We start from the raw sequence: 26701 nt of genomic DNA, 5'->3' as shown, positions 1-26701 counted from the left end.
TGTGGATCACTAGCATCCTTTAAAATTGCCCTGAAAAACCACTTACAGGCAGTAGCTGTTCGCAACTGGTAAAAACCTAGCCCAACCCTACCCTCCCCTGCCCCTTCCTTGTATATACTTACTATTTGTTTAGACTTACTGTTTTCTTTTTTTCCCCTTTTCTTTACATATCTACTGCATAGTACTACTGTGTTCTATCTGTCTGTCATTCAATGTTATATGAGATACTTAAATGGTTTCCTGTTGAAATAAGCTTAGTCTTTTCATGGATCTCCTTTTAGTAGACCTTGTACCAGTGAACTGTACCGTCATGAAACTGTACATTTTCCTATGCAAACTTCTAATAAAGTCTTCAATCAATCAAAACTCCTCCTCATGGGCACTACAAATCCCAGAATCCTTTGCGAGCGGGGACGAACCTCCACCACGCAGCCCCTCCTGGTACATGTAGTTCTCAGATGACGATTGTTTCCTTGTAGAGAGAGAGAGAGAGAGAAGCGGGCTCTGCTGCGTTTAGCCAAGACAAAACAGATGTGAACATTGTTGAGCAGGTAGGCCTGGATCCATACTGTGTGTGTAACGGACGGCGTTAACGGATGAACACAGTAGCTAGCGTAGTAGAGCTATTAATGTAAGCTTACATCGTGAGGGTAATTAAATCATGTTAAAGTGAGCATGGAGGCTAACCTCTGTGTGTGAGTGAGGCGTTTACATGGCGATGCGTGTGTTTCTTTTGTGTTGTGTAAAAAAAAAAAAAAAAAAAAAACAGCGATCCATTGCAGCCGTATTGATTATAAAACGTGTTAATCAATGAGCTGATTAATTGACCCATAGATCGGTTAACTAACGCATTCCAGGGCAGACGGACAGACAGACAGACAGACGTCAGCTGTTTGGAATGTCTTCTTGTCCTGTTATCTGTGTGTGTGTGTGTGTGTGTGTGTGGGAACACGTTATGTAGCCTTTAGCCCACTTCCCTTCATCATGTGGCCTGTTACCTTAGTGTTGACTGACTGTTAAATTAGCTTCATTTAGATTAAATAGAGGTTCTTCTTATGAATGTAAAAGTGTTAACTTTTTGGACCCCTGGCTGGGCAGACAGCAGTTTGTTTAGCATTGAAATGAATCCCAGAGCCTGAAGGTTTGAACTGAACTGAGGAAGAATCTATTCTAATTATAGGCCACACAATGTACTGTTATGATTGTTGTTTACATCCGGTAGTTGACTGTCTGTGATCATTTAGGCTACATGACGTTTTAGGGACATGTCATAGCCATAGGCCCATATATATTCAATAGAAATGATTCTTTTGATTACTTACAATAATTAAATACATTTATTTATTATCATCTTTTGCGATTATTCTGTTGATTACTTTTATTTAATTGAATTATATGTTTTCTTTAATGATTATTGAATAATCATCATTCTGTTGATTACTTTCAATTAATGTAATTATATATTATCTTCTTGGCCATCATTTATAATCTTATAAATGTAATTGATTAGTCTGATTGACCACTGAAGGCCTGTTTTAAAACGATGAATCTTCTATTTTCAGCCTTTTTTATTTTTCTTAAAAATAAATGAATAATGGATTAGTTAAATTAGCCTAACTGTCGCATAACTACTTTGCTTTGACAGTTTAAGTTTGTTTGTACAGAAAAGAATAAGCCTGCAGGCAGGAGGTAGATTCTTTGTTTGCTTATAATAATACACTATTATTATAATGATAGCTTGATTTACGTTGCTTTGACTGTGTAATAATCATGAATAAATGCTTTGGGTCAAACCTGCTGCATAACAACCATTTAATCTCCTCTCTCTCTGTGTCTCATTATAGGCTTGTGTGAATTTATGGAAACATGTCAAAGAAACGGGGCAGGTAGGCATGAACACAATTCTAAATGTATTCCCCACACCAGTGGTTTTCAACATGGGAAGCCAAGGTTTCTAATATTTCTAGCTGTTGCTGCTGCCGTCGTTCACTTACGCTTTATTTAGAAGAGCCTCGGAAGCTTTGTGCGTGTGCACGTGAGTGTCCACTGACGATTGAGGAAGATAATCCATTTGTTTACAAACGCTCGCGAAACTAAAATCCAAACCGGGGCCGACCATCGCGGTAAAGTGTCGCCGTGAAAACGGGCATATCTCTGCTTCCCTGGCGTTCTTTGCACCTTATTCAGAGATAAAGCCCTTTTTATGTTTCAGCATAGAATAGAAATCAATGCAGCCTAGACAAGCCATTTTGTTTCTCTGCGAGCCACGTTATGACGTATGGACCAGGGTCTTTCACAGGGTACACAGGACGGATGCAGCTGCACGTAACCAAGTTAACCCTTTGTCTCGTTGAGTGACGAGACAACTTTGTTTTGGCACAGCGACCTCCAGTGGCCGTATCTCGTTACTGAACGAGTTTGGCCCCCAAGTTGTTAAGGCTGGGCGATATTAGGAAAACCTTCGATATTCGATAACCTTGTTGAATACCTTGATATTACTCAAAGATAGTAAAAACAAATGCATTGTATGGTTTGTAATGTTTTTCTGCTTTAGGTCCACTGCCTGCCTATAACCCAGATGAATAGTATATCCATGCATGCACACTGCTCAGTACACATAGAATAAAGAGATTAAATGCCTTATTTCCTTTTTCCAACAATGGTTTTATTTAAATAACCACACCTGGTTACAGATTGGCTGCTTTTTTGCATGTGCTACGTGCATGCATAGTGTGTCTGTTAATTAATTTGACACATACACCAATACCTCATTTCAAGCCGTCTTCCTCGATATGTATACCTCGCATGTTGATACCTCGATATCGATTATTTTTCGATATATTGCCCAGCCTTATTTTTTTATATTTATGCAATACCTTTGAATTGTTAAATTGTTTTTAAATGATAAAATGTTGTTTTTAAAGCCTATTTCAGCGGTGTCCAAAGTGCAGCCCGTGTGCCAAATGTGGCCCGATAACACATTTTATGCAGCCCCACGGCTTCATACCTATATTGTACTATAAACGGCCTGCCAGCACTGTCAAACAAGAATATTTTATAGTATAATTTGTCAGGATTCCTTGTTCCCTGTTGTCTCATTCTGAAGAGGTCAAAGAAAGGCTATTTTGTTGTATTTTCTACCTTGCACGTCTGGTCATATTTGGTAATGTGAGTTATTTGTGTTTTGTTCAGAGACCATTGATATTAAATATTGATGACGATAGTTAAATAAAATATTGTAAATGCGATGCATATATGTTAGGGATCGACCGATTATCGAAACGAGCGATAATCGAAGTCGATATTCATAACATTTATTAACTCATACCCTGCCAAAAAAGATGTTTCTATAATAAAAACGTCTTTAAAACGTCTTTTTCACTATGGACCTCCCTGCCAGACGTCTTCTGAACGTCTTTTTTTTTTTTTTTTTTTTTTTTTTGAAAAAAAAAATTTTGAAAAAAAAAATTGTGGACCTCCAACAGTGTACTAGGCATGATCGCGATCGCGAAATTGCATGTTTAACCCCCATACCAACCCCATCTTTCAAACATGGCAGCCATGTTTGTTTACATTTGAAGAAAACATAAGGGCTCCTTTCTCCTGAATGCCTGAACGGATTTCCAAGCGGATTTTTTTGTTTGAAAGCTGTGAAAAGCATGCACATGCATAGTGCATGATCTGTGCACGAATGTGTGCACCAGCGTGCACACTATTTTTTTAACCCTTTGTTGGCGAACCGGCAATATAAGAGGTCATCCCACTTTAAATATGGCACCGACTGAGTTAATATCGCAAAATATCGATATCGGAAAAAAAAGTTGAAAGAAATTTAGATATATTTTTTTAATTATTATTATTATTTTTTCTCATATTGGTGACTGATTTTCACCGATTTCCTGCTGCGGAATAGGTTTTTAACGCTATTCTAGTATGTGGCGACTAGATGTGAGCCTCTAGACATTTAGGATGGGAAAAATATATAAATTAATTAACCAGTACCAGTATTTCAAATTGGGGGATACATTTTTTTCTTTTTTTACTTAAAATGCATATCGATTCATAATATCGGCCTCTTTGATCACAACTTATCGATATTGAAATCGAACATGAAAATCCCATATCGGTCGACCCCTAATATATGTAATATGTGACTTAATTGTTATGGTCCAACCGAAGTACATTTTGTCAGGAGATGCTGTATAGTTGGCCCTTGGGTGTTTTTCTAATCTGACCCCCTTTGAATTTTTTTAAAATGCTAAATCTTTTGTATTTACACGCGACCCAAAGATGGGTCCCGGCCCACTGTTTGGGAAACAGTGGCCTAATGCATATAATCCCCCCCCCCCCCCCCCCCCCCCGCACACACACACACACACACACACACACACACACACACACACACACACACACACACACACACACGTCATAGTTGAAATGCAGAGACACTAGTCAAGAGGAATCAGCTGTGGGGAGTGGGACAGGAACTGGAGGCTTGGCTGGCAGCAGTGAATTACAATGGAATTAATTAAATGAACACAAATGGATTAATGGATAAGAAGCAACGGTTACATATTTGCCATTTAAAGGAGGAGGCAGCAATTCTATTTACAGCCCTGTTTATTTGGCCACAGGCTTAGAGGAAGATGTGCAATAATGAAAATGCAATCTCCATCATCCCATATTATGTTCTATATTCTACTCAGCGGCTTTCACACTGTAAAATCTCCATTGATCAACATGAGCAAAAGTCTAATCAAATCTGTGAATCATTCTTTTTTTAAATCAATAAGTCAAATTGCTATCAAGACATTGAATGGCATTTGATGTTTGATGTGAAGTGTGAACAGTGCAGTTAAACGAAGACCAACTCCAAGGCAGAAAGGTACTGTTACTGTCGTAGTCCTTTACAACAGCTCGCATTATTTGGAGAAAAAAACAAAAAACTGCCCTTGTGGTCTCCTGATCTTTCAGGCCAGTTTTGAAAGAAACCAGTGCTACGAATGACAACTTTCCCATGTCTGTTCTAAGTGTGGGTGTAGTACCAGATCAAGGTCGCTCGCTCTCTCTAGTGTTGTGACTGTGGGTGTCACTCACTTTGGAGAATTACTGTAGTTCAGGGGTTTTCAAAGTGGGTGACGGAGCACCCCTGGGGTGACAGCATTCCAGGGGTACTGCAAGATAATTTGATAATATTGGAATTTATTTGGATAATTAAAAAAAAATGTTTGGTATAATTTTAAACTTGAAGTACAAAGTTATTTTCAGTCAGTTCTGACCACAATGGCTATTATCCCCTCACAACATAATCGCTAAATGATGCCATAAATATAAGGTGCTAGAAGTGAAAAGGCACCCCTACATATATTAATATAATGTAGGGGTGCCTCGGATGAAAAAATAAATATATATATATATTTGTAGGGGTGCCCTGAGCCAAGAAAGTTTGGGAACCAGAAATTAATCAAACTGACCAGTCAAGGGTCCATCTCTGGTTCCATTTATAATTGAGTTTACACACATTAGTTAATGTGTGTGTTCTCTCTCTCTCTCAGGAAGCGTAGCTGTGTGGAGCTGAGTGAAAGCTTGGCGGTGGCGCAGGCCTTGGCGTCGGCGTCTTCGTCCTCCAAGATGCCGCCGGACCCGGACAACCTGCTGGGCCTGAGGATCCAGCACGGCTGGAGGGAGAAGGGCAACCTGACCAAGTGGAAGGGCACGGTGCTGGAGCGCCTCAGCGTCAACCGCAACCTCTACATGGTCAAGTACGACGGCTTCGACTGCGTCTACGGTATCGAGCTGTTCGGAGACGACCGCGTCTCCAACCTGCAGGTGCTGAAGGAGAAAGTCTGTGAGTACGAGTGACGCTGGCTGCAAGATTTCCAAGATTATTTTATTACGTCCCGAAGGACATTTTAGGTTGGACATACACAACATACAAAAATAAATAAAAATAAAAAGAGAATAGTGCATACCACACACGTGCTGACATACAGTTAAAGTGCATACATTACATTACATTGTACTACATCAGGAGTCTTCAATATTTTCAGGCCAAGGACCCCTTAGTTGAGAGAGAGATGAAGCAGGGACCCCCACAACATACATAGTTTCATTGTTTGACAGCACAATCATCAGTGTATTTTGGATTCATGTCAATTTGTGTTTTCAGATATTTAACCACTTGAACCGTCAATACTTAATAAACTTGACCTTTCACTCTGTACTTGGTCTGCTCTTTTTCCCCTCTGCACCAAAGCTCTTTGGCAGCGCGAGGCGTTGTGAGCTTGTAGATCTGCTATTGTTGGCTAAAGTTCTCTGAATATGGACGCTAGGGTTCAAGTGGTTAATATAAAAAAGGAGAAAAAAGTCCCAAAGATTTGGAGGACCCCCTAGGGGTCCTGGACCCCCTATTGAAGACCTACTTGCACTACATTGCAGTAACAAAGACCACATTAACAGCCAGAGTTCAACAGAGTAATGGATAGTGGAATGAATGAATAGTTGTATCTGTTCAGATGTCTTTTCTTGTTTTTTACTGGGACTCCGTATTCTGAATGCAGGACATGAGCGGGGTCGGCAATTATTGTCTTAGCTTTACTAATTAGTTTCCTCAATCAGTGTTCGGAGATGTTTGGAGATGCTTCCCATTAAAGCCAAGAGTCTTTATGGTCACATCTAGGATTCTAGGGTTGGGATCTTTTAGGATTTTTAACTACTAGATTAGAATATCGCCCGCCTTCGGCGGGCGAATCCTAGTGTTCGCACATAAATCCTTAGTCTAGTTGTGGGAAGAAAAGGATATCATCATCATCATGGCCCCAAATAACTTTTAAATATCTTGCAATTGGCGACAAGTCTCGACTCTTAATAAATCGGCAAGAGTGCCTCTCATTTTCAATACAAAGGCTAAGCTATATAAGCTCTCCATCATCAGCAATAGTAGTCAGTGGTGCGTGTACCCCACACTCCCAAGCCCCCACCGTTGCGCTTAGGTTCACCGGGAAAAACTCGGTCGCGAGAGGCGACATGGGTTCTGAAGGCAAAGGTGGAGTCAGTGACGTAGCGGCGGCTCCGGCAGAGAAGTATAGGTTCCACTTGCGCAAAGGCACGTCGCATCCGCATACATCAGGGACGTTTACTTGAGAGACACGGAAGAAGGAGAGACTGTAAAGGATAAGTGATTGTCGTCTCAGGAAGAAGGACAGACCTTTCAGGAAGAATGATATGTGTCTTAGCTTTACTAATTAGTTTCCTCAATCAGTGTTCGGAGATGTTTGGAGATGCTTCCCATTAAAGCCAAGAGTCTTTATGGTCACATCTAGGATTCTAGGGTTGGGATCTTTTAGGATTTTTAACTATTCCGGTTACTTATCGATTGAATACAACATGGGAAATGGATGTGTCTGATTGTGCTCGCGTTTCAGATGAGCTTTCCGATGTGAATGCCCTTGTCCAGCCCATAGCCGCTGTGTTGTGTCTACGCCTGTCACAATTCTCCCCTTTGCAAATCCCGCCCCATTCTGCCCTGTTACTATGGTGGTACAGATGACCCTGGGCAGATTGTTTTTATAGTGGCAGTGAATGGGGGGAGAGGGTATTTTCATTGCCTCATTATTGCAATGTAAAGTACCAAAGGAAAAACATCTAGGTGATATTAATAAAAAGGGAAGACAAAGGTACAGTAGTTACATTGCAAAACAGGGGGTTTCCCCGAAAATATATGTTTTAATTTGTTTAATCCCAGTGGGACAGAATCACCATTGCAGATTATTTTATAGTGGAAGTGGATGGGATTTTTCTTTTTTTCATAGCCTCATTACAGCTATATAAAGTACCCAAAAAAACACATCTACGTGATATTAATAAAAAGGGAAGAAAAAGGTACAGTAATTACATAGCAAAACAGTAGTTTTCCCCCGAAAATATATGTTTTAATTAGTTTAATCCTCTGGATCAGAGAGAGAATAGAAATAGAAAGAGAAAGCGCAGTGCATCTTGGGTAGGAAGATGACAGCCAGATTATAGTTCTCCTCACATAATAGGCTGGGGGAAAAAAAAAAAAAGTAAAAAAAAAAAATAGACTGGCTTTCGTAATTCTGCCCATTTAAAATATATGTACCCAATCGTAACTCTTAGTTATATTGATAAGGTCCATGTGAACTAGTTTGTTGAAGCTTATTCATTATATTGAGCGAAATCGCGATCACCTCGCGTGGCCGTACTAGACGCACGCCGTGTCGTGCAGTGCGGACAGTTGTTGAAAGCCTGAAGCAACATTCTCCACTGCACAAACTCCACCCCCGATAGCAAAAAGTGAATGGTTTTTTCTGGTTGGCCAGTCAGGGAGTCTCAGGGACCAATCAGAAGGCTGACAAACGGTGGATTATTACATAATCGTCTGATCGCATTTATTTGACATAATGGCAATTATTTTGTCATAATCGTTTACATATTGAAAAATGTTCATATATTTTCAAACATTTTCAAAAATAGCAGATCTACAAGCTTGTAGTTCGGCTATTTCCACTATCAACATTCTTTTTTTAACAGGGAATCGGCGCTCATTAACCATTAACCCTAAGACTCCTGTTGACGTCTTAGGCATCCTTTGTGTTAAATATAAAGTTGGCAAATATGTAATTTCTTTGTATATTTAGGTGATGTGTCATATCTGCCATGTGCAACTTTAAAGCCTACAAGCCAAACAGAAATGAAATTGTCAACGACAAAAACACAATTATTTGAGTGACAATTAATCGTCTTGTAAACTATCATAATGGTGACGGCCCTAGTTGTGTCTTAAACAATGGTGACGTGGAGGGTTCTATGTGTACCTGGGAGGGGAAATACTAGCATATCATCTCTGTCGGGTAGAAACCACATGTCCATAAACAGATCTGCAGGCTCAAAACGTGTCTCTTCACACTGCGGTGTGAGCTTGTGAATCTGCTATTTTGGTTACTTTACTTTTGTGTGACTTTTGTAAGACGTTTCTGCATGACGGCCGTGATGTACTGTATACCTCATTGTATGACAGATACTGGAAATGGTCTTCATGTTAGATCCCAACCTTTCTAGATCAGGGCCCACTTTGAAATGGTCTTCATGTTAGATCCCAACCTTTCTAGATCAGGGCCCACTTTGAAAGTCCTTAAAAAGTGGTCAGATGGGTGAGCCATCTCTGGATGTCTTGTAACTCAAGAGGAGGTTATTTATTTAAAGCTGTCAGCTACAGCGCTGCAGTGTATGTGATAAGGGTGGTTGCTCTCTGAAAACTGACCCTGGGCAGCGCAGATGCCTGCTCCAGGATTCTATGTTTATCACTTTCATATCAAGTTTTATTGCCTTGATACATTTATCAGATGGCTCTCTGGTTCGGATTCGGGAATGGCCAGTTGGGCTTGACTTGCACTCAAGGTTCCTTGAGTGTTCCTTTACACCAGGGTCAGCACTAGGGATGTCCCGATACCACTCTTTTGCTGACCAAGTACAAGTACGAGAACTTAGTTTGAATACTTGCCGATACCGAATACCGATACTGTAAGTTAAGTTTCTGTACAAGTGCTTAAGTAGTGTGTGGCGCTCCAAAATAAAATGCTTTAAATAATGATGTTGTCATGCCTAGAGTGAGAGAAGGTGAAAACACTGTTCATTAGTTGAACTAACACACACAAAACTGTGTCTTAGGACTTTTGATATGTTGTTACCAACAAATTTATGAAACAAAATCGTATCTGGCGCTGCCGTGAGCAATATCGGGACGAGTAGAGCAAAATAGGCCGGTATCTGGGCGAGTACCGATTCCGGTATCGGGACATCCCTAGTTGGCACCCTTTTTGAAATGAAATGCCATGTTTAAAAAAAAAAAAAAAAGATTTTATATAGTCAGTGTGCCATGTCAACATACATTTTTATGACACGCCATCAAACATTCTGACATATTTGTGATTGAAAGGACATTGTTATAATCAGGCCTAGAATTTCATCTTTTTAGGGGCACGGCCATTTGGCCTTTGGTGGTGTAAATTCTTTTAGGGCACAAAGGCCAAATGCTAGGGCAGGAAGGCCATCAAATAAATCAATTGAAAGAATTAATTGAATTTAAAGGTGAAGGATGATTTTGAAATCTGAAGTGAAAAGAATCTCAGCCCTGCACAATTCAAACTTACTGCATTGATCAGGGGTCATCAACCCCTGGGCTTGTGATGGACATTGTCCTCAAAATATATTTTTGCCACAGACAAAAGGAGTGGTCAATAATATTACCATGAATAAAATAGAGGGAGATTTTGTCCTCATCCCTTTGAACTTTTACGAAGTACGAAAGCAGAGAGGGAAGGCTTAAGGCCCATTCCCACTGGGCCAGATAACAGATATCTGGAGATATTTCCCCAGATATTTTTCCATTCAAAGTGGATGGTAGCTACAGATAAAAAAAATATATACCACAGATATTTGCCACAGATACTTTTATCTGTGGCAAAACATTTTTTTTATCTGTATCTACCATCCACTTTGCATGGAGAAATATCTGGAGAAATATCTCCAGATATCTTTTATCTGGCCCAGTGGGAATGGGCCTTTAGATAGAGCAATTTATAACCCATTTTCCAAAATTGCCTTAAAAGTCAAGTGTAATTATTGTTATTATTTCCATGGCCATCTCTAAACTTTTGTCTACTTCCTTACCTTCTTCACTTTCTACGTTTTCCGAAATGATGGCTTTGAACTTTACAAAGCACAAAAGATAATTAGAGACAGTGAGAAGAATTGTCACATTGACATCATCCACCGGTCAGTATTCATTTGCTTAAAAAACCCTTGCTCTTTTAGTGTTAATGGCAGTGTTAATAGAGCTGCAAAGTTTTACGTCATTTACACATCCTACCTGGTTCCTGTTTTTCTTTCACCCCATTCTGAATTCCAATAGGCTTTTTTCATATCACGTCATATAAGAACTGTGTTCCAAACATAAACAAATGATCTCAGCAGTTTGACTCGTATGGATATGAAGAATCAACTGATGGTGAGACTTAATTTAATTGACCACGTCTGAAACAATATTTGATTTTAAAATAAAAATCCTCTCTCTCACTTCTTCCAGTGTGCCAGTGATCAGCCTCCCCTGTGCCAATGTTGGCACCGTGGCTGAGGTTGCCTAGGCCTGCTTTACATGTTTGTAACTCAGAGAGTACAACTGAAACATTCAAAATAATTGCTTACTGTACATGATATTTCATCATGCGATACATTATGTGGTATCGACTGGCATACTCGCCAATACCAAGACCAGTATTTTGGGCAGTGTTGGCAGCCTTTCCGATCCTGGTATCTGTATCGGAACGACTTTAATACATACAAGAGATGTGCCGATTGATCGGTGAGTGATCGCGATCGGCCAATAATGCCTCTATCGGCTTTGATCGGTATCTGCCGATCTACCAGCTAGATCAGCTGTTTTCACAATATTTATCTGTGGGACTGAATGTAACCTCAGCTTCAACTCCTACAAGTTGAATTGGATACTAAAGGACCTCAGCCTGCAAAAATGTTTATACTTAATATACAATGTCAATGTTTTGTAAGAAGAATAATTAAATATATAAATGCTGCTACAGTAACACAATAAATAGAAGAATTTATGGATTTGATGCTGTGATCGGGAATATCGGTATCGGCAGATACTGATTCCAGTTGATCGGTATCGGCCCCAAAAATCGCAATCGGAGCATCGCTATACAAAACCATATAGAACCATAACAGACACATAACAGCATGGTGTGTGCATGGAGGCTGTACTGTAGAAACCTGCTCCCAGTTAGCAAACGCCTCCATCTGCTGCACTTGATCTGCTCCAGTACATCTGCTGTGCAACACCCTGTTGTCTTCTTAACTACTGTGTAGTGGTGCAATAAGGACAACAATCCATTCATGATGACTGTAACAGAGGGCACATAAAACATACACAGGGTTCCCACCGTCATGCAATTCCTGGAAATATTTTGAAATTAGAAACATATTTTTCCAGTACTGGAAAAGTTTTGGAATTTATCAAGGTTCCTGGAAGGTCCTCCTGGAAAAATAGCTATGCATTGTCTTTGGTTATTGATTTTGTTAATACCTCTGAAATGACAAATTAAACATGGGCCAAATTGTCAAATATATACATAGATATGAAAACTAACAGGACAAATAAACATGCATTCATAATGACTAACCAAGGATGTTGGCATTGGGTTAAAGGGGTCATGACATTATTGTGACCTTTTTCATGTTTCATGACCTCAATTACACCCAAACAAAATGAACATTCAACATTCAGTGTTTTTTCTGTAATATGTAGTTTTTGGCATAATTAGGCTCAGAAAAGTGGTTTCATGTATGCCTCTGGACGTACGCATCATCACGAGGGGAGGATGATGTGGTTGTAGGGGAGGGTGTATCACCTGTGATATTGCTTTCCACTGTGCTTGTATCGTTCCAATGCACCATTTACCAGTTCAGTTGTTGCGTTCCACCCTCCCCTACAACCACATCCTCCCCTCGTGATGATGTGTTAGTCCAGAGGCATAAATGAACCCACTTTTCTGAGCCGAAGTATTCCAAAAACTACATGTCACAGAAAAACCACTGAGTGTGGAATGTTCATTTTTTTGGGGTGTAATTGAGGTCATGAAAAAAGACCTCTATTTTTTTATTTTTTTTATGTCATGACCCCTTTAGAGGCCTAATAAACACACACGGCAATTAGTTAAGATTAATTATGTAATGTTAATTGGCTGGTTTTCTTTTATTTTGTTGATTGTTATTCATTCTTTCTTTCTCTCTCCCTCCCTCGCAATGTACCAGCACATACTGTATGCTAAGTGTGTGCTGTATTTATATTACTTAGTAGTGTGTTGAGTTGGGACTGAGAAAAGCAAGCATACGCCTGAGTTATCCTTAGTTGCACAGCGGGGTCCAGAAATAGTGATGAAGCGAATGTATTTTTATACAGGTAACACACGCTGTAACCATCAGGCAGGGTTTCCACGGTCAGGAAATTCATGAAAATATTTTTCCAGTACTGGAAAAGTTTTGGAATTGATTGAAGGGTCCTGGAAAAATAGCTATTCATTTTCTTTGGTTATTGATTTTGTTAATACCTCAAATTAAATGACAAATTAAACATTGGCCAAATTGTCAAATATTAGAGGCAGAAATTGTGAAAATAGCCGATCTACATACTCACAACGCCTCGCAACGCGAGGCGTTGTGAGCATGTAGATCAAGGGTTGACACATGCAGCTGCTTGCTGGAGCGCCCCAGCTGACAGCAATTTCGCCCAATACACACAGAGACGCATGTGAGTGACGACTCACTCACGGACGGACATGAGTTTGACCGTTTCATTCTAACTGCCACCTGACGGTCGCAATTATATTGCTTAGCATTGATTACTCTGTAATGCATGGGTCTTAAACAGGGGGTCCGGGAGGCCTAGGGGGTCCTCAGAGTTACTACAGGGGGTCCTCCAAATCTTTGAGTGATAGAAACCTTTCTCCTTTTTTATAATAACCACTTGAACCCTAGCGTCCATATTCTGAGAACTTAAGCCAGAAATAGCAGATCCGCGAATTGTAGATCAGCTATTTTCGGCAAAGAGCTTTGGTGTACTGTAGAGGGTACAGAGTGAAAAAGGTCAAGTTTATTAAGTATTGATTCAAGTGGTTAAATATCTGATAATTGACAAATTGTCATGATCCAAAATACACTGATGATTGTGCTGTCAAACAATGAAACTATATGGAATCTATGAAAAGGTTGTGGAGGTGCCTGCTTCATCTCTCTCTCAACTAAGGGGTCCTTGGCCTGAACACATTGAAGACCCCTGCTGTATTGCGTCCTTGAAGTTGAGAGCTGAGAACATGGGCCTGAAACACAGCTGCTGATAAGGCCAGGATGGGAGTACAGGTTGGGAGTTCACAGCTGCCAGCTAGTCAGTGAACCCTTTGTTTTATGACTGTGCCAAGGAGATAATGTTTTGGCTCTAACAAGCTCGCTAGAGAAAATAAAAGGGGTTATAATCTTGCTTTAGCCAATTCTGAACTGACCGTCGGGGTAGAGCAAGTAACAAGAAATCTTGTGAAATAAAATGTTGTCAACGAATCATCAAGGACGATGATACACGAAAGAAGAAGAAGTTAGTTTATCTTTGTACCCTGCTGGAACAACATGTCTGATGTGTGAATGTTACAGTGCCATAAATGAATCTTTCCATACCATTTTACATATATTGCATCTGAGTCAATGTATTTCGGATCTTTTGAGAGTGTCCAATTCCTCTAGGCTACAGATTGGAATCCATCTAACTATTCATTTACGGAATGTCTGTCTGTCCACTGTCTGTCTGTCTGTCAGCGACAGCAGCAAATCTGGACAGCCTGTTTTGAGAACCCGTGGGATGCTTTTAACCTCCCCCTTCCCAAAACCAGAGAAAGACACAACGGTCAGAAATGGGACTTTGTGAGGATAGAAGGTGCTAGTGGGACCCCAAAAAAAGGTTTTAAAATAGGAAAAGTGAAATTTCATGGTGTATCACCTTTAAGAAATGTTAAAAGTCTTGAATACTACTGTCACTGTACCTTTGCATCAAAGGTACAAAAATCTGACTCGGTCTGTAATCTGTGCAAAAATATTTGCACATTCCACACAGAAAAGGGCCTGTTTTCATTCCAGGGTATCGGTATCGGTCACAAAAGTCCATATCGGTCGGTCTCTAGAAGAAATTGTACCCGTACATCTCTAAGCAGTACGTTCTCTCTCCCTCCCCAAGTTCAGTAAACAACAAGGTCATTCTAGTAGTGTTCTAGTACTAAGCAGTACGTTCTCCCTCCCTCCCCAACAGTAAACATCAAGATCAAGATCCCTACGGGCGCGGAGGAGCTGGTGGGCCGGGCGGTGGAGCACCTGTTCGAGAGGGAGGACGGGGATAAGAACGAGTGGCGGGGCATGGTGCTGTCCCACGCCCCCATCATGACCCACTGGTACTACATCACCTACGAGAAGGACCCCGTGCTCTACATGTACCAGCTGTGGGACGACTACAAGGACGGAGACCTCCGTGTCCTGCCCGAGTCAGGTACGCCGACTAGCGAGGGTAACTATGAGTCAGGTACACCGACTAGCGAGGGTAACTATGAGTCAGGTACACCGACTAGCGAGGGTAACTATGAGTCAGGTACACCGACTAGCGAGGGTAACTATGAGTCAGGTACGCTGACTAGCGAGTAACTATGAGTCAGGTACACCGACTAGCGAGGGTAACTATGAGTCAGGTACACCGACTAGCGAGGGTAACTATGAGTCAGGTACACCGACTAGCGAGGGTAACTATGAGTCAGGTACACCGACTAGCGAGGGTAACTATGAGTCAGGTACGCTGACTAGCGAGGGTAACTATGAGTCAGGTACACCGACTAGCGAGGGTAACTATGAGTCAGGTACTCCGACTAGCGAGGGTAACTATGAGTCAGGTACACCGACTAGCGAGGGTAACTATGAGTCAGGTACACCGACTAGCGAGGGTAACTATGAGTCAGGTACGCTGACTAGCGAGGGTAACTATGAGTCAGGTACACCGACTAGCGAGGGTAACTATGAGTCAGGTACACCGACTAGCGAGGGTAACTATGAGTCAGGTACGCTGACTAGCGAGGGTAACTATGAGTCAGGTACGCTGACTAGCGAGGGTAACTATGAGTCAGGTACACCGACTAGCGAGGGTAACTATGAGTCAGGTACACCGACTAGCGAGGGTAACTATGAGTCAGGTACACCGACTAGCGAGGGTAACTATATGAGTCAGGTACACCGACTAGCGAGGGTAACTATGAGTCAGGTACACCGACTAGCGAGGGTAACTATATGAGTCAGGTACACCGACTAGCGAGGGTAACTATATGAGTCAGGTACACCGACTAGCGAGGGTAACTATGAGTCAGGTACACCGACTAGCGAGGGTAACTATGAGTCAGGTACACCGACTAGCGAGGGTAACTATGAGTCAGGTACACCGACTAGCGAGGGTAACTATGAGTCAGGTACACCGACTAGCGAGGGTAACTATGAGTCAGGTACACCGACTAGCGAGGGTAACTATATGAGTCAGGTACACCGACTAGCGAGGGTAACTATATGAGTCAGGTACACCGACTAGCGAGGGTAACTATGAGTCAGGTACACCGACTAGCGAGGGTAACTATGAGTCAGGTACACCGACTAGCGAGGGTAACTATATGAGTCAGGTACACCGACTAGCGAGGGTAACTATGAGTCAGGTACACCGACTAGCGAGGGTAACTATGAGTCAGGTACACCGACTAGCGAGGGTAACTATATGAGTCAGGTACACCGACTAGCGAGGGTAACTATGAGTCAGGTACGCTGAAAACAAAACCAAAGGGGTAACCTTCGTTCGCTGTGAAGTGACGTTTTTTTCAAGATTTGTTTTGGGGCTTTTATGCCTTTATTGATAGGACAGTAGACTGACAGGAAATGGGGGGAGAGATGGGGAGAGACACGCTGCAAAGGTTGTCCAGATCGGGAATTGAACCGGCGACGCCTAAGTGGTATGCGCCTGGACCAGTAGGCCAGCGGGCGCCCATTCAATCACTAGTTTAAAGTAGTTTTTAAAATGATCATATTTGCGTTTAGTAAATTATGGTCCCATTAATTTAAGGATTAACAACACATTTTCTGCCAGGGGTTTTGAATTATGGTCGGTAGCTTCTGCCAAAAACGGAGAGCTCCGTTTTAGCGTTTTATTTAATCTGCGTATTAATATCGCTCTAGACCAGGGGACGGCAACCCAAAATGTTGAAAGAGCCATATTGGACCAAAAAAAACAAAAAATGAATCTGTCTGGAGCCGCGAAAAAGCCTTATATAAGCCTCATAATGAAGGCAGCACATGCTGTAAGTGTCTATATTAGCTATACTAGCCTACTATCAAAATGACTACGTAGGCTACAAATACATAATGAGCATTCATGATTAAATGTTTATTTTCCCTGCAGCGCATCCTGGAGAGAATGTTGAAATTTAATATTTATTCTACACATTTGTACAGCATTGGAAAACGTTAAGAATGTGTGTGTCATGTCTGTCTTCCTACAGAAACTATATTAAAACGTACATTCATACATTTTTGAAAAACCTCCAGGGAGCCACTAGGGCGGCTCTAGAGCCACGGGTTGCTGACCCCCGCTCTAGACTATCGGTTGATCAAGCTACAGTTGCTAATAGTTGCTGCGAGACAAAATAACCCGGAAACAAAACATCCCTTCCCCATCTGGTTCCATTCTACCCACGAAGAAGGAGCGGCCATATCTCCCGCTCTATGGCCCTGCCCGCATGAATGTTTGCACACGGCACTAGGGGTACATTGAACAGGGAAAGGCAACCACTGCACGCTGACACACACAAAGGGTATAGAAATTCCCGCAAGCAAACGGAGTAAACGCACGTCCTCCAAAAACGGGTAAAAGCACCTAAAGTGGGGCACGGTAGTGCAGTGGTTAGCACTTCGCCTCACAGCCAGAAGGTCCTGGGTTCGATTCCCGCCGGGGGGAGCTGTGGGTGCTGGGGGCGTGTTCCTCCACCCGCGTCATCAGCACCCATACCCTATCGCCAACCCCACGGCGATAGGGCCTTTCTGTGGTGAGTCCTGGTTTCTATACTACCTCCCCCTAGCCAGCCGGGTGCTCCCCAATGTCCCCTGGCGCGGCAGGGGGAGAGCGGAAACCAGGACTACAGGTTAGGTAGTCACCGGGTGAGAAAAATGGGTTGCAAAAAACGTGGGATAAAAAACATAAAAAAAAGCACCTAAAGTACCTGGCACTGAACTACAAAAAAGAGATAAAACAGAGGTCTCCTTCTTTGGCATCAAATGTGATAATGATAAAGTAGGGTATGTTTCTAGGGTTTCTACTAGTTCTATCGAGTGAAGATCCGCCCTCTCTGCGGTTGCAGCCAATAGCATTCATTTCATTAGTTTCTTGTAGCATTTCTTGACCGGATATGAGAGATGGCAGGTGTGAAATCTATCTAAAATAGGCTTCATTTACGGTCCGTTGAAACCAATGGCGTCACTTTGTCCATTCTTTTTTACAGTCTATGAACAAGAGCTAAACAACCAGCCAGTAACTATGTTGGAACACAACCCAAAACAACCAAACAGTAACTATGTTGGAACACAACCCAAAACAACCAAACAGTAACTATGTTGGAAACACAGCCTGACAGCCCTAAACAACCAGGTTGTTCAAAACAACCTGTATTGGGGGGCTTTGGCAAATAGTTTGGGGGGCACTACCCACACATTCCACGAATGCCTGATGCTGTACCTCGTTGTAAAGGTGACTAATGAACGATAACAATGATATGAACGTTTCTGAACCTTTTGTGGGCCGTTTATGTTGGAACAAAACCAAAACAACCAGACAGGGTAACTATGTTGGAAGTGAACAAAAACAAGACTAAATGCCGGTACATGCTCCTTCCAACGCCCATCCCAAACCTCTGCTTTGGACAGGATTTCTGAACTAAATTTTAGTTCTGAGACCATAATTTTTAAGTGTTATAGGGATGTCTGTTTCCCAGTTCAATATTTACATTGGTTAGTTTTGGATGAATGTTTGAAAATAAACTCAAATCAAACAAAGGCTGAATTTGTACAGTTTGCACAGTTAGATAAGTAATAAGCATGTAACGGCTTCAAGAAATCACGGCTGAGATATTAACCACACAAGTCCCTATTTGGTACTAGCAGGGGGTCTGTAACCAAATGGATCCTGTCCCCAAAAGTATAGCACTTGATTTATACTTAAGTGCGCGCCGGTGTCAAACACCTAAACATTGCTGATCATAGAAGCTTTGTAGATCTGTTGTTTTTCTGCAATTCTTCAATGCTTTCCAGTAGGCCTACAATTATTACATAGTCGCCCAATCGCAATTATTTTTACATGATCGTTTCCATGTTTTCAAACATTTTCAAAAATGGTGGAAATAGCCGATCTACAAGCTCTCAACGTGTCGCATCGCATTTCCACTATCAATGTTCTTTTTAAAGCATAAAGTGGTCAAATATGTCAGTCATTTCTTTGTATGTTTAGGTTACGTATCATATCTGCCACTTGCAACTTCAACAGTGGCGTCAGTTCAGCAAAAGCTAGGGTATGGCAAAGATTTGGATTCCTCGTGGAAAAGAGGTATTACATTTTGTATAACACGGTTCTATTGTGAAAAGAGAAAAAAAAAAAAACGAGTTTTGTCAGTTTTTTACACAGGTTTCTACAGTTTCTTGGGCTGGATATGGCAGCCTGGAAAGGTTGTTCAAGTGCAGCTAAACTTGGCATGTTAGTAAACGTGCCACAATTAACAATAATGCATTGCACCTGTGCAGCTGACCTACGGAACCTGGGAATATACCATTCTGTCAAGATGGGGAGAATAAGGCCTATAATACCTTGTTTAAGTGACCATTTTGTTAAATTTAGCATTTGTTGTCATTTACTGTAATCTAACAACATAACAAGAACAGATAGACAAAGAGACATTCATGGATTTATATTCATTCATAACTTTTATTTTCCACCCTGGACCCAGGGTATTGCGGCTGCATAGTGCATACCCCTGCCATACCCAATTGACGCCCCTGAACTTCAAAGCCTAAAAGCCAAACAGAAATGTAATTGTCAAAGACACAATTAAATCGTAAATCACAATTATTTGAGTGATGATAAATCGTCATGTAAAATGTCATAATCGTGACAGCCCTACTGTCCAGTCCTAAAATGGAAATGCCCTCACGAGTACAGTCTTACAAACCTGTGTGTGTGTGTGTGTCTGGTACAGAGGCAATAAAGGAGGAGGCCGAGTACAGACCCCTGGGGGACCCCGCCCGGTCAAGGAAGTATCGTAGGGTTTAAGTAGTTAATGCCTACAATGTGTGATATGTACCTGATTTCACGTGTTCTAGGTACTCGCCTCATTTAGATTCCATAGAAGCCAGCATGTTTTCTACGGAATCATGTCGTGCAACGGACATAGCCAATCTACAAGCTTGTATAATTTATGGAACCATGTTGTGCAGTGAAAACGGCCTGTCTACAAGAGCGTGTAGATGGGCTAGTTTCAGTTATCAAACACCATTTGAACTGGTCAAACGAGTAACAGAATACACATTGGGAAGAATTTTCCGCAACGTCCTGATTCTGCACACAGTGATAATTGTTTAGGAAACTAAAATAAACCCCAGGCGCGGCAGAGGGAGATGAGAGCCCACCAGGATTACATAGGCAATTGGCACTGGGTGAAAAAATGGGTTACAAAATCGTGGGATAAAAATTTAAGTAAAAAAGGAAACAAAAATATCGTCGTTGTCCAAAACCTTCCTTTTTTGTTATTTTAAAAAACATCTAAAAAAGTGAAAATACAATACACAATGGCGTTGTGTGCTTTTAGATCTGCTATTTTCACTACTTTTGTTCGTCACTTTTGCATGATGAAGTAGGGCTTTCATTTACGGGGGGAAAAAACATACAAATTTGAAATTTGGAGATACAAGGTTTCTGCCTGAGCTTTTTTGTTTGGCTTCAGTCCAAGGGTACAGCTGTGTGTGTACTGTACCTCCTCGTGGAATGCTGCTGCACTGAACATCGTGTGCCGAACATTCTGTGACCCCAGAACAACAGCAGTGGACGCAGGGAGGCAGGGCTGACGTCGCAGTGACTTAGAATCAGCGTTGCCACTTTTTGCGACACAAATAAGCAACCAGGGTCTAGCAAAACAAGCCCACAAGAAAGCGACTGTAGGCCACATATAGCACTTTAAACCTATATACTGTAGCTACTAGATCTATGCCATTCATGGGCAACAGGCGGCCCAAGGGCCACATGCGGCCTCCACCTTCACTTAGGCCCTCAGTAGGTTAATGTTGGAATACCCATTATTGATTTCAGCTGTTAGAATTCCAAACATGCAAACACGACCTGCTTTAATTACTTGAGTCTTTTATTAGTAGCTTAATGACTAGTACTAGTCTTTTTTTGTCCAATGTATTTGTAATTAAGTTCATAAAATTAACATAAGCATAACTAAATGCATTTGAAATTATTATAATTTTATTTTTTTGAATTTTCAGTATTCCAATTCAAAAATAGCAAAAAATTATTCAGGATTCCAATAAAAAAAAATAGCAAAAACAACAGATCTACTTGCTCTAAATGCGTTGCAGTGTGACACATTTTGAGCTTGTAGATCATTAATTATGAAGAAAGTAAAAAATAGGTTTTTGCCCGGAAGTATATGCAGTGTGGCCCTCTGCAGTGAGTGTGGAAATAAAGTGGCCCTCTCCATCATCAGCCTAGATCTACAAGCTCACAACGCACTGAGATGTGACACTTTTCTTTTTTTTTAAACAAAAAGGACAAAATCTGGAGCGGGGCTTCCCTCGCACGAAACGCAAAGCATCAACATTTCGAAGCGCTGTGTCGCTTATAATAAGCAGGCATGGCAACAGTGTGTCCAATCTGTTGGTTCAAAGTCCTGGTCATGACAGAACCATACGAGCAGCAGAGGGAAGGATCAGCGACCAGCCTGCAGATAACGGGGAACAGGCTGCTTGGGGTCGAGGTTCGTTCACAAGAAAAATCTAAAATAGCTCCCAACGTGTTGTGATATGACGCGTTGGACAGCTATTAACCCAAGCAGCCGTGGCATTATTTATTTTTTAACCACTTGAACTGTTTATTTATACTTTGGCAATTCAGAATAGGAGTGTTTTCTTTTTTAATCAAATCTTTGCTTCTGGGGGTCCCTGGAATAAAATATGTTAGATAGATAGATAGATACCTTTATTATCCCATGGGGGAAATTCAGTTGTCCAGTAGAAGCACAGCAGTATACAGTTATTTACAAAGTTACAGCGACGTAAGAAAAGATAGATAAGAGGGAAAAAAACAAAGACAAGAGCAGTACAGTACCAATAAAGAGAAGGTGCATCAATAGAGGGGGCCAATAATATAATATATTAGTATATATACATAAAGTGTCTTGCAAAAGAGACCATAGCAGTCAATGCTAGTTAGTGCAAACAAGTATCTCACTGTCATTGTTAAATAAAGCAAAAATACTCAGAAACTACCAACACAACCTAATAGTGCAATGTCAAAAATCAGTGAGAAAAAAGAAGAAACTAGGAAGCGTGTCACCGCAAGACGCACATGAGCACTCTTCCTGGACGGTCCTTAGAGGTCAAAGTCAATACAGCAATAGTTCCTTAGAGGTCAAAGTCAATACAGCAATGGTTCCGTCAGTCTAAGTTAGGAAGGGAGACCTTTTCAAGCGTCCGTTATGTGTCTCGTTGTACAGCTTAAGGGCAGCCGGTACAAAAGATTTTCCTAATCTCTCACATCTCCGTCCTGGGTAGGTAAAGCGGTCGTTTCCTCTCTTACTCCAGTAACTGGTGATCTCTAGATGGAGGGGGTGGGAGGAGTTCTCCAAGATGGAATCTAGCTTCCTCGCTGTGCGCACCCTGGTTACTTCCTCCACCCCCTGCAGAGAGGACCCAACGACAGAGCCTGCTTTCTTCACCAGTCTGTTTAGGTTAAACGTGTCACCTGCTCTGTTGTTGCCACCCCAGCATGTTATACCAAAAAAGAGGACACTTGCCATGACAGACTGATAGAACATCTGTAGCATCTATTGCACACCCCAAACGATCTCAGTCTTCTCAGGAGGAACAGCCTGCTTTTCCCCTTGCTGTGAATCGCCTGCGCGTTGTCTGACCAGTCCAGTGAACTATTCAGGTGTACTCAGAGGAATTTGTAGTTATCCACGAGCTCAACCACCTCACCGTTAATGGTGCTTGGCACCGGGGGGACTCTCTTGGAGGTGGTCCGTGGCCAAATGCATGTAATTTTGTAGGGGTCCTGAGGTCTTAATGGGTTAAATCCTGGAGCCCTCCAGGGTCCTGTACTAGGCCCACCAACTATTTATTTTGTGTAAATTAGCCGCTCCACGAGCCACAACACTTGGTGCTGTTTTCACTGAATGTTTGACCCAAAATGGACAGGGATGATGGGGTTCCTGTGGTTACGTCAGCGCTCCTCAAAGTGAGGTCCGGGGAGTCGGGGACCCCCCAAGCCACGATCGTGTCCATGTTTCACTATGTTGTCATATCGACAGACCTCCAAGCTCACAACGTGTCGCAGCGGTACTTGATACCACACTAAACTAAACATAATCAAGATGTGGCAATTTCTACACCGAGAGGGCAATTATTTTATTATAGGATGCTGCATTCAAGTTCAGGAGAGTTCGGACAAGGCAATTCTCTTAAATGCTGCCTTCAGGTATGGCAGGCAAAGAGGGCATTTGCATTTCTTTCACCATTGTAAAAACTGCATTCATGGTCTGGAGAGGGCACTTTTTACAGATGGATAAAAGGGCAGGGGCTCAAGCCCCCATTGATGTCTGTGTGCACGTGCCTGATACAAACCTAACGTGTGTGTGTGTGTGTGTGTGTGTGTGCGTGTGCGTGTGCGTGTGTGTCTGCGTGTGCGTGTGTGTGTGTGTGTGCGTGTGCGTCCTCTCCTCCAGAGAACAAACACCTGCTCCCGGCGGACAGGAAGCCGGGGGAGGAGACGGAGAGCCTGGTGGGGAAGCAGGTGGAGTACGTGACGGACAACGGGCTGAAGAGGACGGGCCTGGTCATCTACCAGGTGCCCGCCAAGCCCACCGTCTACTACATCAAATATGACGATGACTATCACATCCATGTCTACGACCTAGTGAAGACCACCTAGTGGGCCACGAAGACCACGTCTACGACCTGGTGAAGACCACCTAGTGGGCCACGAAGAGAAGACCACCCATAGTACTGACTGACTGACTGACAGACTGTCCACTCCCACTCTTACCCCCTCTGTTGTTACCGACCGATCACACTCGACATGTTCTCTCACCATACAGTCGTTGTGCCCTCCAGTCTCAATCTTAACCCATTCAGAACGGGTACACATATTGTGTATCATTATTTTGTGCTTTAACTATTGAAAAATAGCAGATATACAAGCTCACAGCCGCGCTGCGAGCTTGTAGATCTGCTATTTTTGAAAAATTGTGAAAATTTGAATTTTGACCTGATTCTATAAGTGTCTTTTGAATCCTAAGGTTTTTTGGGGAAAAAAAAAATGTTTCTATGTCAGCAATCTGGCCAGCCATCGTCAAAGAAAAGGTCCTTTTCACTTCAACTGGAGCTCAGTTAGTCTGTTCTTGAGAGACTATACTATGTCAGTGGTTCTTAAACGTTTTCATGTCAAGGACCCCCAAACTGATATTTATTTGGCCACGGATCCCCATCTCAAAATATCTAGTTCCAGGGACAAGATTCAAAGATTTGCACACATTTTCACAACTTTTTCAAAAATAGCAGATCTACAAGCTCGCAGCGCGGCACTCGGTGCCGCGCTGTGAGCTTGTATATCTGCTATTTTTCACTGGTTAAAGCATTCAATAATTCTAGGCCTAAATGGGTTAAAGGAGTAGTTCACCCCCAAAATGACTTTTTTTCTATTGATTTTACTCATACCATGGAGTTTTTGTATTTGTCGCATTCCTAAGACAAAAATGTGATTATAGTAAATCTACCCCCTTTGATTCCGGATGGGGACCCGGATGCATGGCCCTGGATGGGGACCCGAATGAATGGCAGTGGGGAAACCGTCAGGGTACCTTTTTCGTCTTGTGACAAAAAGGAATGTGACAAAAGCCAAAAAAATATGATTGAACTAAAAAAAATAAGTCATTTGGGGGGTTAACTACTCCTTTATCAAGGACATTGTAAAGCAGTGTTTCTCAAACTTTTACATGTCAAGGTCTCCCCTTAACTCTGACAGTGAACAAATGGAACCAAGTGGACCCGTCAGGTCCATTTGTTCACTGTCAGAGTAAAGCTGGTTGCACACTGCACTGCGTGTTTTCGTTGCGTTTTGGAAATCCGAAATCCTCGAAAACATTTTTCAGGCCAAGGAGAGAGAGAGAGAGAGAGAGAAGAGCGAGAGAGCAGAGGACCCAGTGGCGACAGTTGCGAAAATCGGAAAAAAATCAACCCTGGTCAGAAAATAAATACGAAACGGGCGGGAGTGTGCAAACGTGATTGACATAACGTGAGGTTGATTTTTTTACTCACGCGCTCCGAAATTCACTCGTTCAAAAACGCAGCAGTGTGCAAAAACCTTAAGACTTGTTTGGGTCAATTTAGAACCCCTCCTAAAGGAACCCACAGAGTCCCTGGAATCCACTTTGAGAAACACCGGGACGGGGGAGCGGTGCACACTACAACGATTGCGTTCTCGCTCGGATCAGCGGGAGGTCGGACTGCTGCGCTCCCGGTGAACACGCACACGGATACGCGATCGCTCCGCCGGTAAACACCAGGCGATCTCCCCCTTCAGATTGTCCAAACCAGTCGAGCGCCTCTCATTGAAAATGCATTTACTAAGGTGTGTCGGTCGCTCCCCGTTCTGAAATAAAGGGTCAGTTGTTACTCTCAGCGTTTCGGCTTTGGTAGAGCTTTGAGTTGTAGTTATCTGTAGTTATCTGTAGTTATCTGTAGTTCTCTATATTTATCTTGCCGTGAGGGAACTCCAAATATTTCCGAGATGTCTTCCATTGTTGCTCTGTTGACTGTTAAAAAAAGTCCTGTGAGCTTGTAGATCTATTTTTGAGAACCACTGTTCAGAGAGTTTTCAGAAAAATGCTTTTCAGATGATTTGAATGGGTTAAACCCTTCCTTTTTCACCCGACACACCCTGTGAGCTTGTAGATCTGCTATTATTGGCGAACATTCCCCCCCCAGAATAGGGATGAAGGATTTGCAGTGGTTAAAAACCAATAATCCAAAATATTCTCCCCTTGGACTTGGCATTGCACGGTGGAACAGATCTCAAAGTGGATTCTGACCATGTGTAAAATTACCTTTTAAAACAAAGTGGGGCTTTGTAACATTATGCAATTTCAGAATCTTCTTTTTTTGTATTTGTTTGTCTGCTAAAAGAGTGACTTTGAGACCTGTTTTTACTTTCAATGCAAGTCAACGAGGAGAAAAGAACATATTTTGGAATATTAATTTCTAAGGGTAACTACAGAACACAACACAACTAGAGTAACTACAGTACACAACCCAAAGCTCTGCCAGAGAGTCTTCTCATTTTAAATCAGTGGTTCTCAAAGTGCGGTCCGGGGTCCCTCTGGGATCCTTGAGGGGATTCCAAATGGACATTTGTGTACAGCTGTGTAACCCTTGAGATTGTACACATGGAACCAAAATATACCATTACAGGTGTGTAACTCGAGTGTGTGCAAATGGAACCAAATAAGGATCCATTTGTACACTCTTTAGAAATTAAAGAAACGCTTGAGAACCACTGCTTTAAATTGACACTCAGGATTTTGCAGTGTTTCCAAGCGTTACCTGCTATAGTGTTTTGTTTTCCTGCAAAACGGGAGAAGCCCCCCCCCCCCCCCCCCCCCTCCCCCTCTTTCTCTTTCTGTGCCCACAAAGAACACCTTTTGAGCTAAGCTCCAACATCTGACTTTGTCCCGTTCCCAAACTGGTGGGGAAAAAGCGTGTTTGCCTAGGATTATTGAATGCTTTA

The 26701-nt window shown here is 42.1% G+C and overlaps 1 protein-coding gene across 2 annotated transcripts; it reads left to right on the top strand.

Annotated features, from left to right (window-relative positions):
- The first annotated feature begins 486 nt into the window (after nt 1-486).
- Nucleotides 487-26701, top strand: LOC308285567 (spindlin-1-like). Of its 2 annotated transcripts, none has more exons than XM_080726356.1 (5): nt 487-551; nt 1845-1886; nt 5556-5848; nt 14888-15121; nt 23643-26701. In XM_080726356.1, the coding sequence occupies exons 2-5, from the start codon at nt 1867-1869 to the stop codon at nt 23846-23848; spliced, it is 753 nt and encodes a 250-aa protein (XP_080582482.1). In that variant the 5' UTR covers nt 487-551; nt 1845-1866; the 3' UTR covers nt 23849-26701. The 2 variants fall into 2 exon arrangements, with proteins under 2 accessions (XP_080582482.1, XP_080582481.1); XM_080726355.1 differs by having other exon boundaries at nt 14888-15139.

Source organism: Nannobrachium achirus (assembly GCF_963921795.1).
Source record: "Nannobrachium achirus genome assembly, chromosome: 5".
In the NCBI taxonomy this organism is placed as follows: Eukaryota; Metazoa; Chordata; class Actinopteri; order Myctophiformes; family Myctophidae; genus Nannobrachium; species Nannobrachium achirus.
The sequence above is the reverse complement of the archived record's forward strand: the minus strand, read 5'-3'. Positions and strand labels throughout refer to the sequence as shown.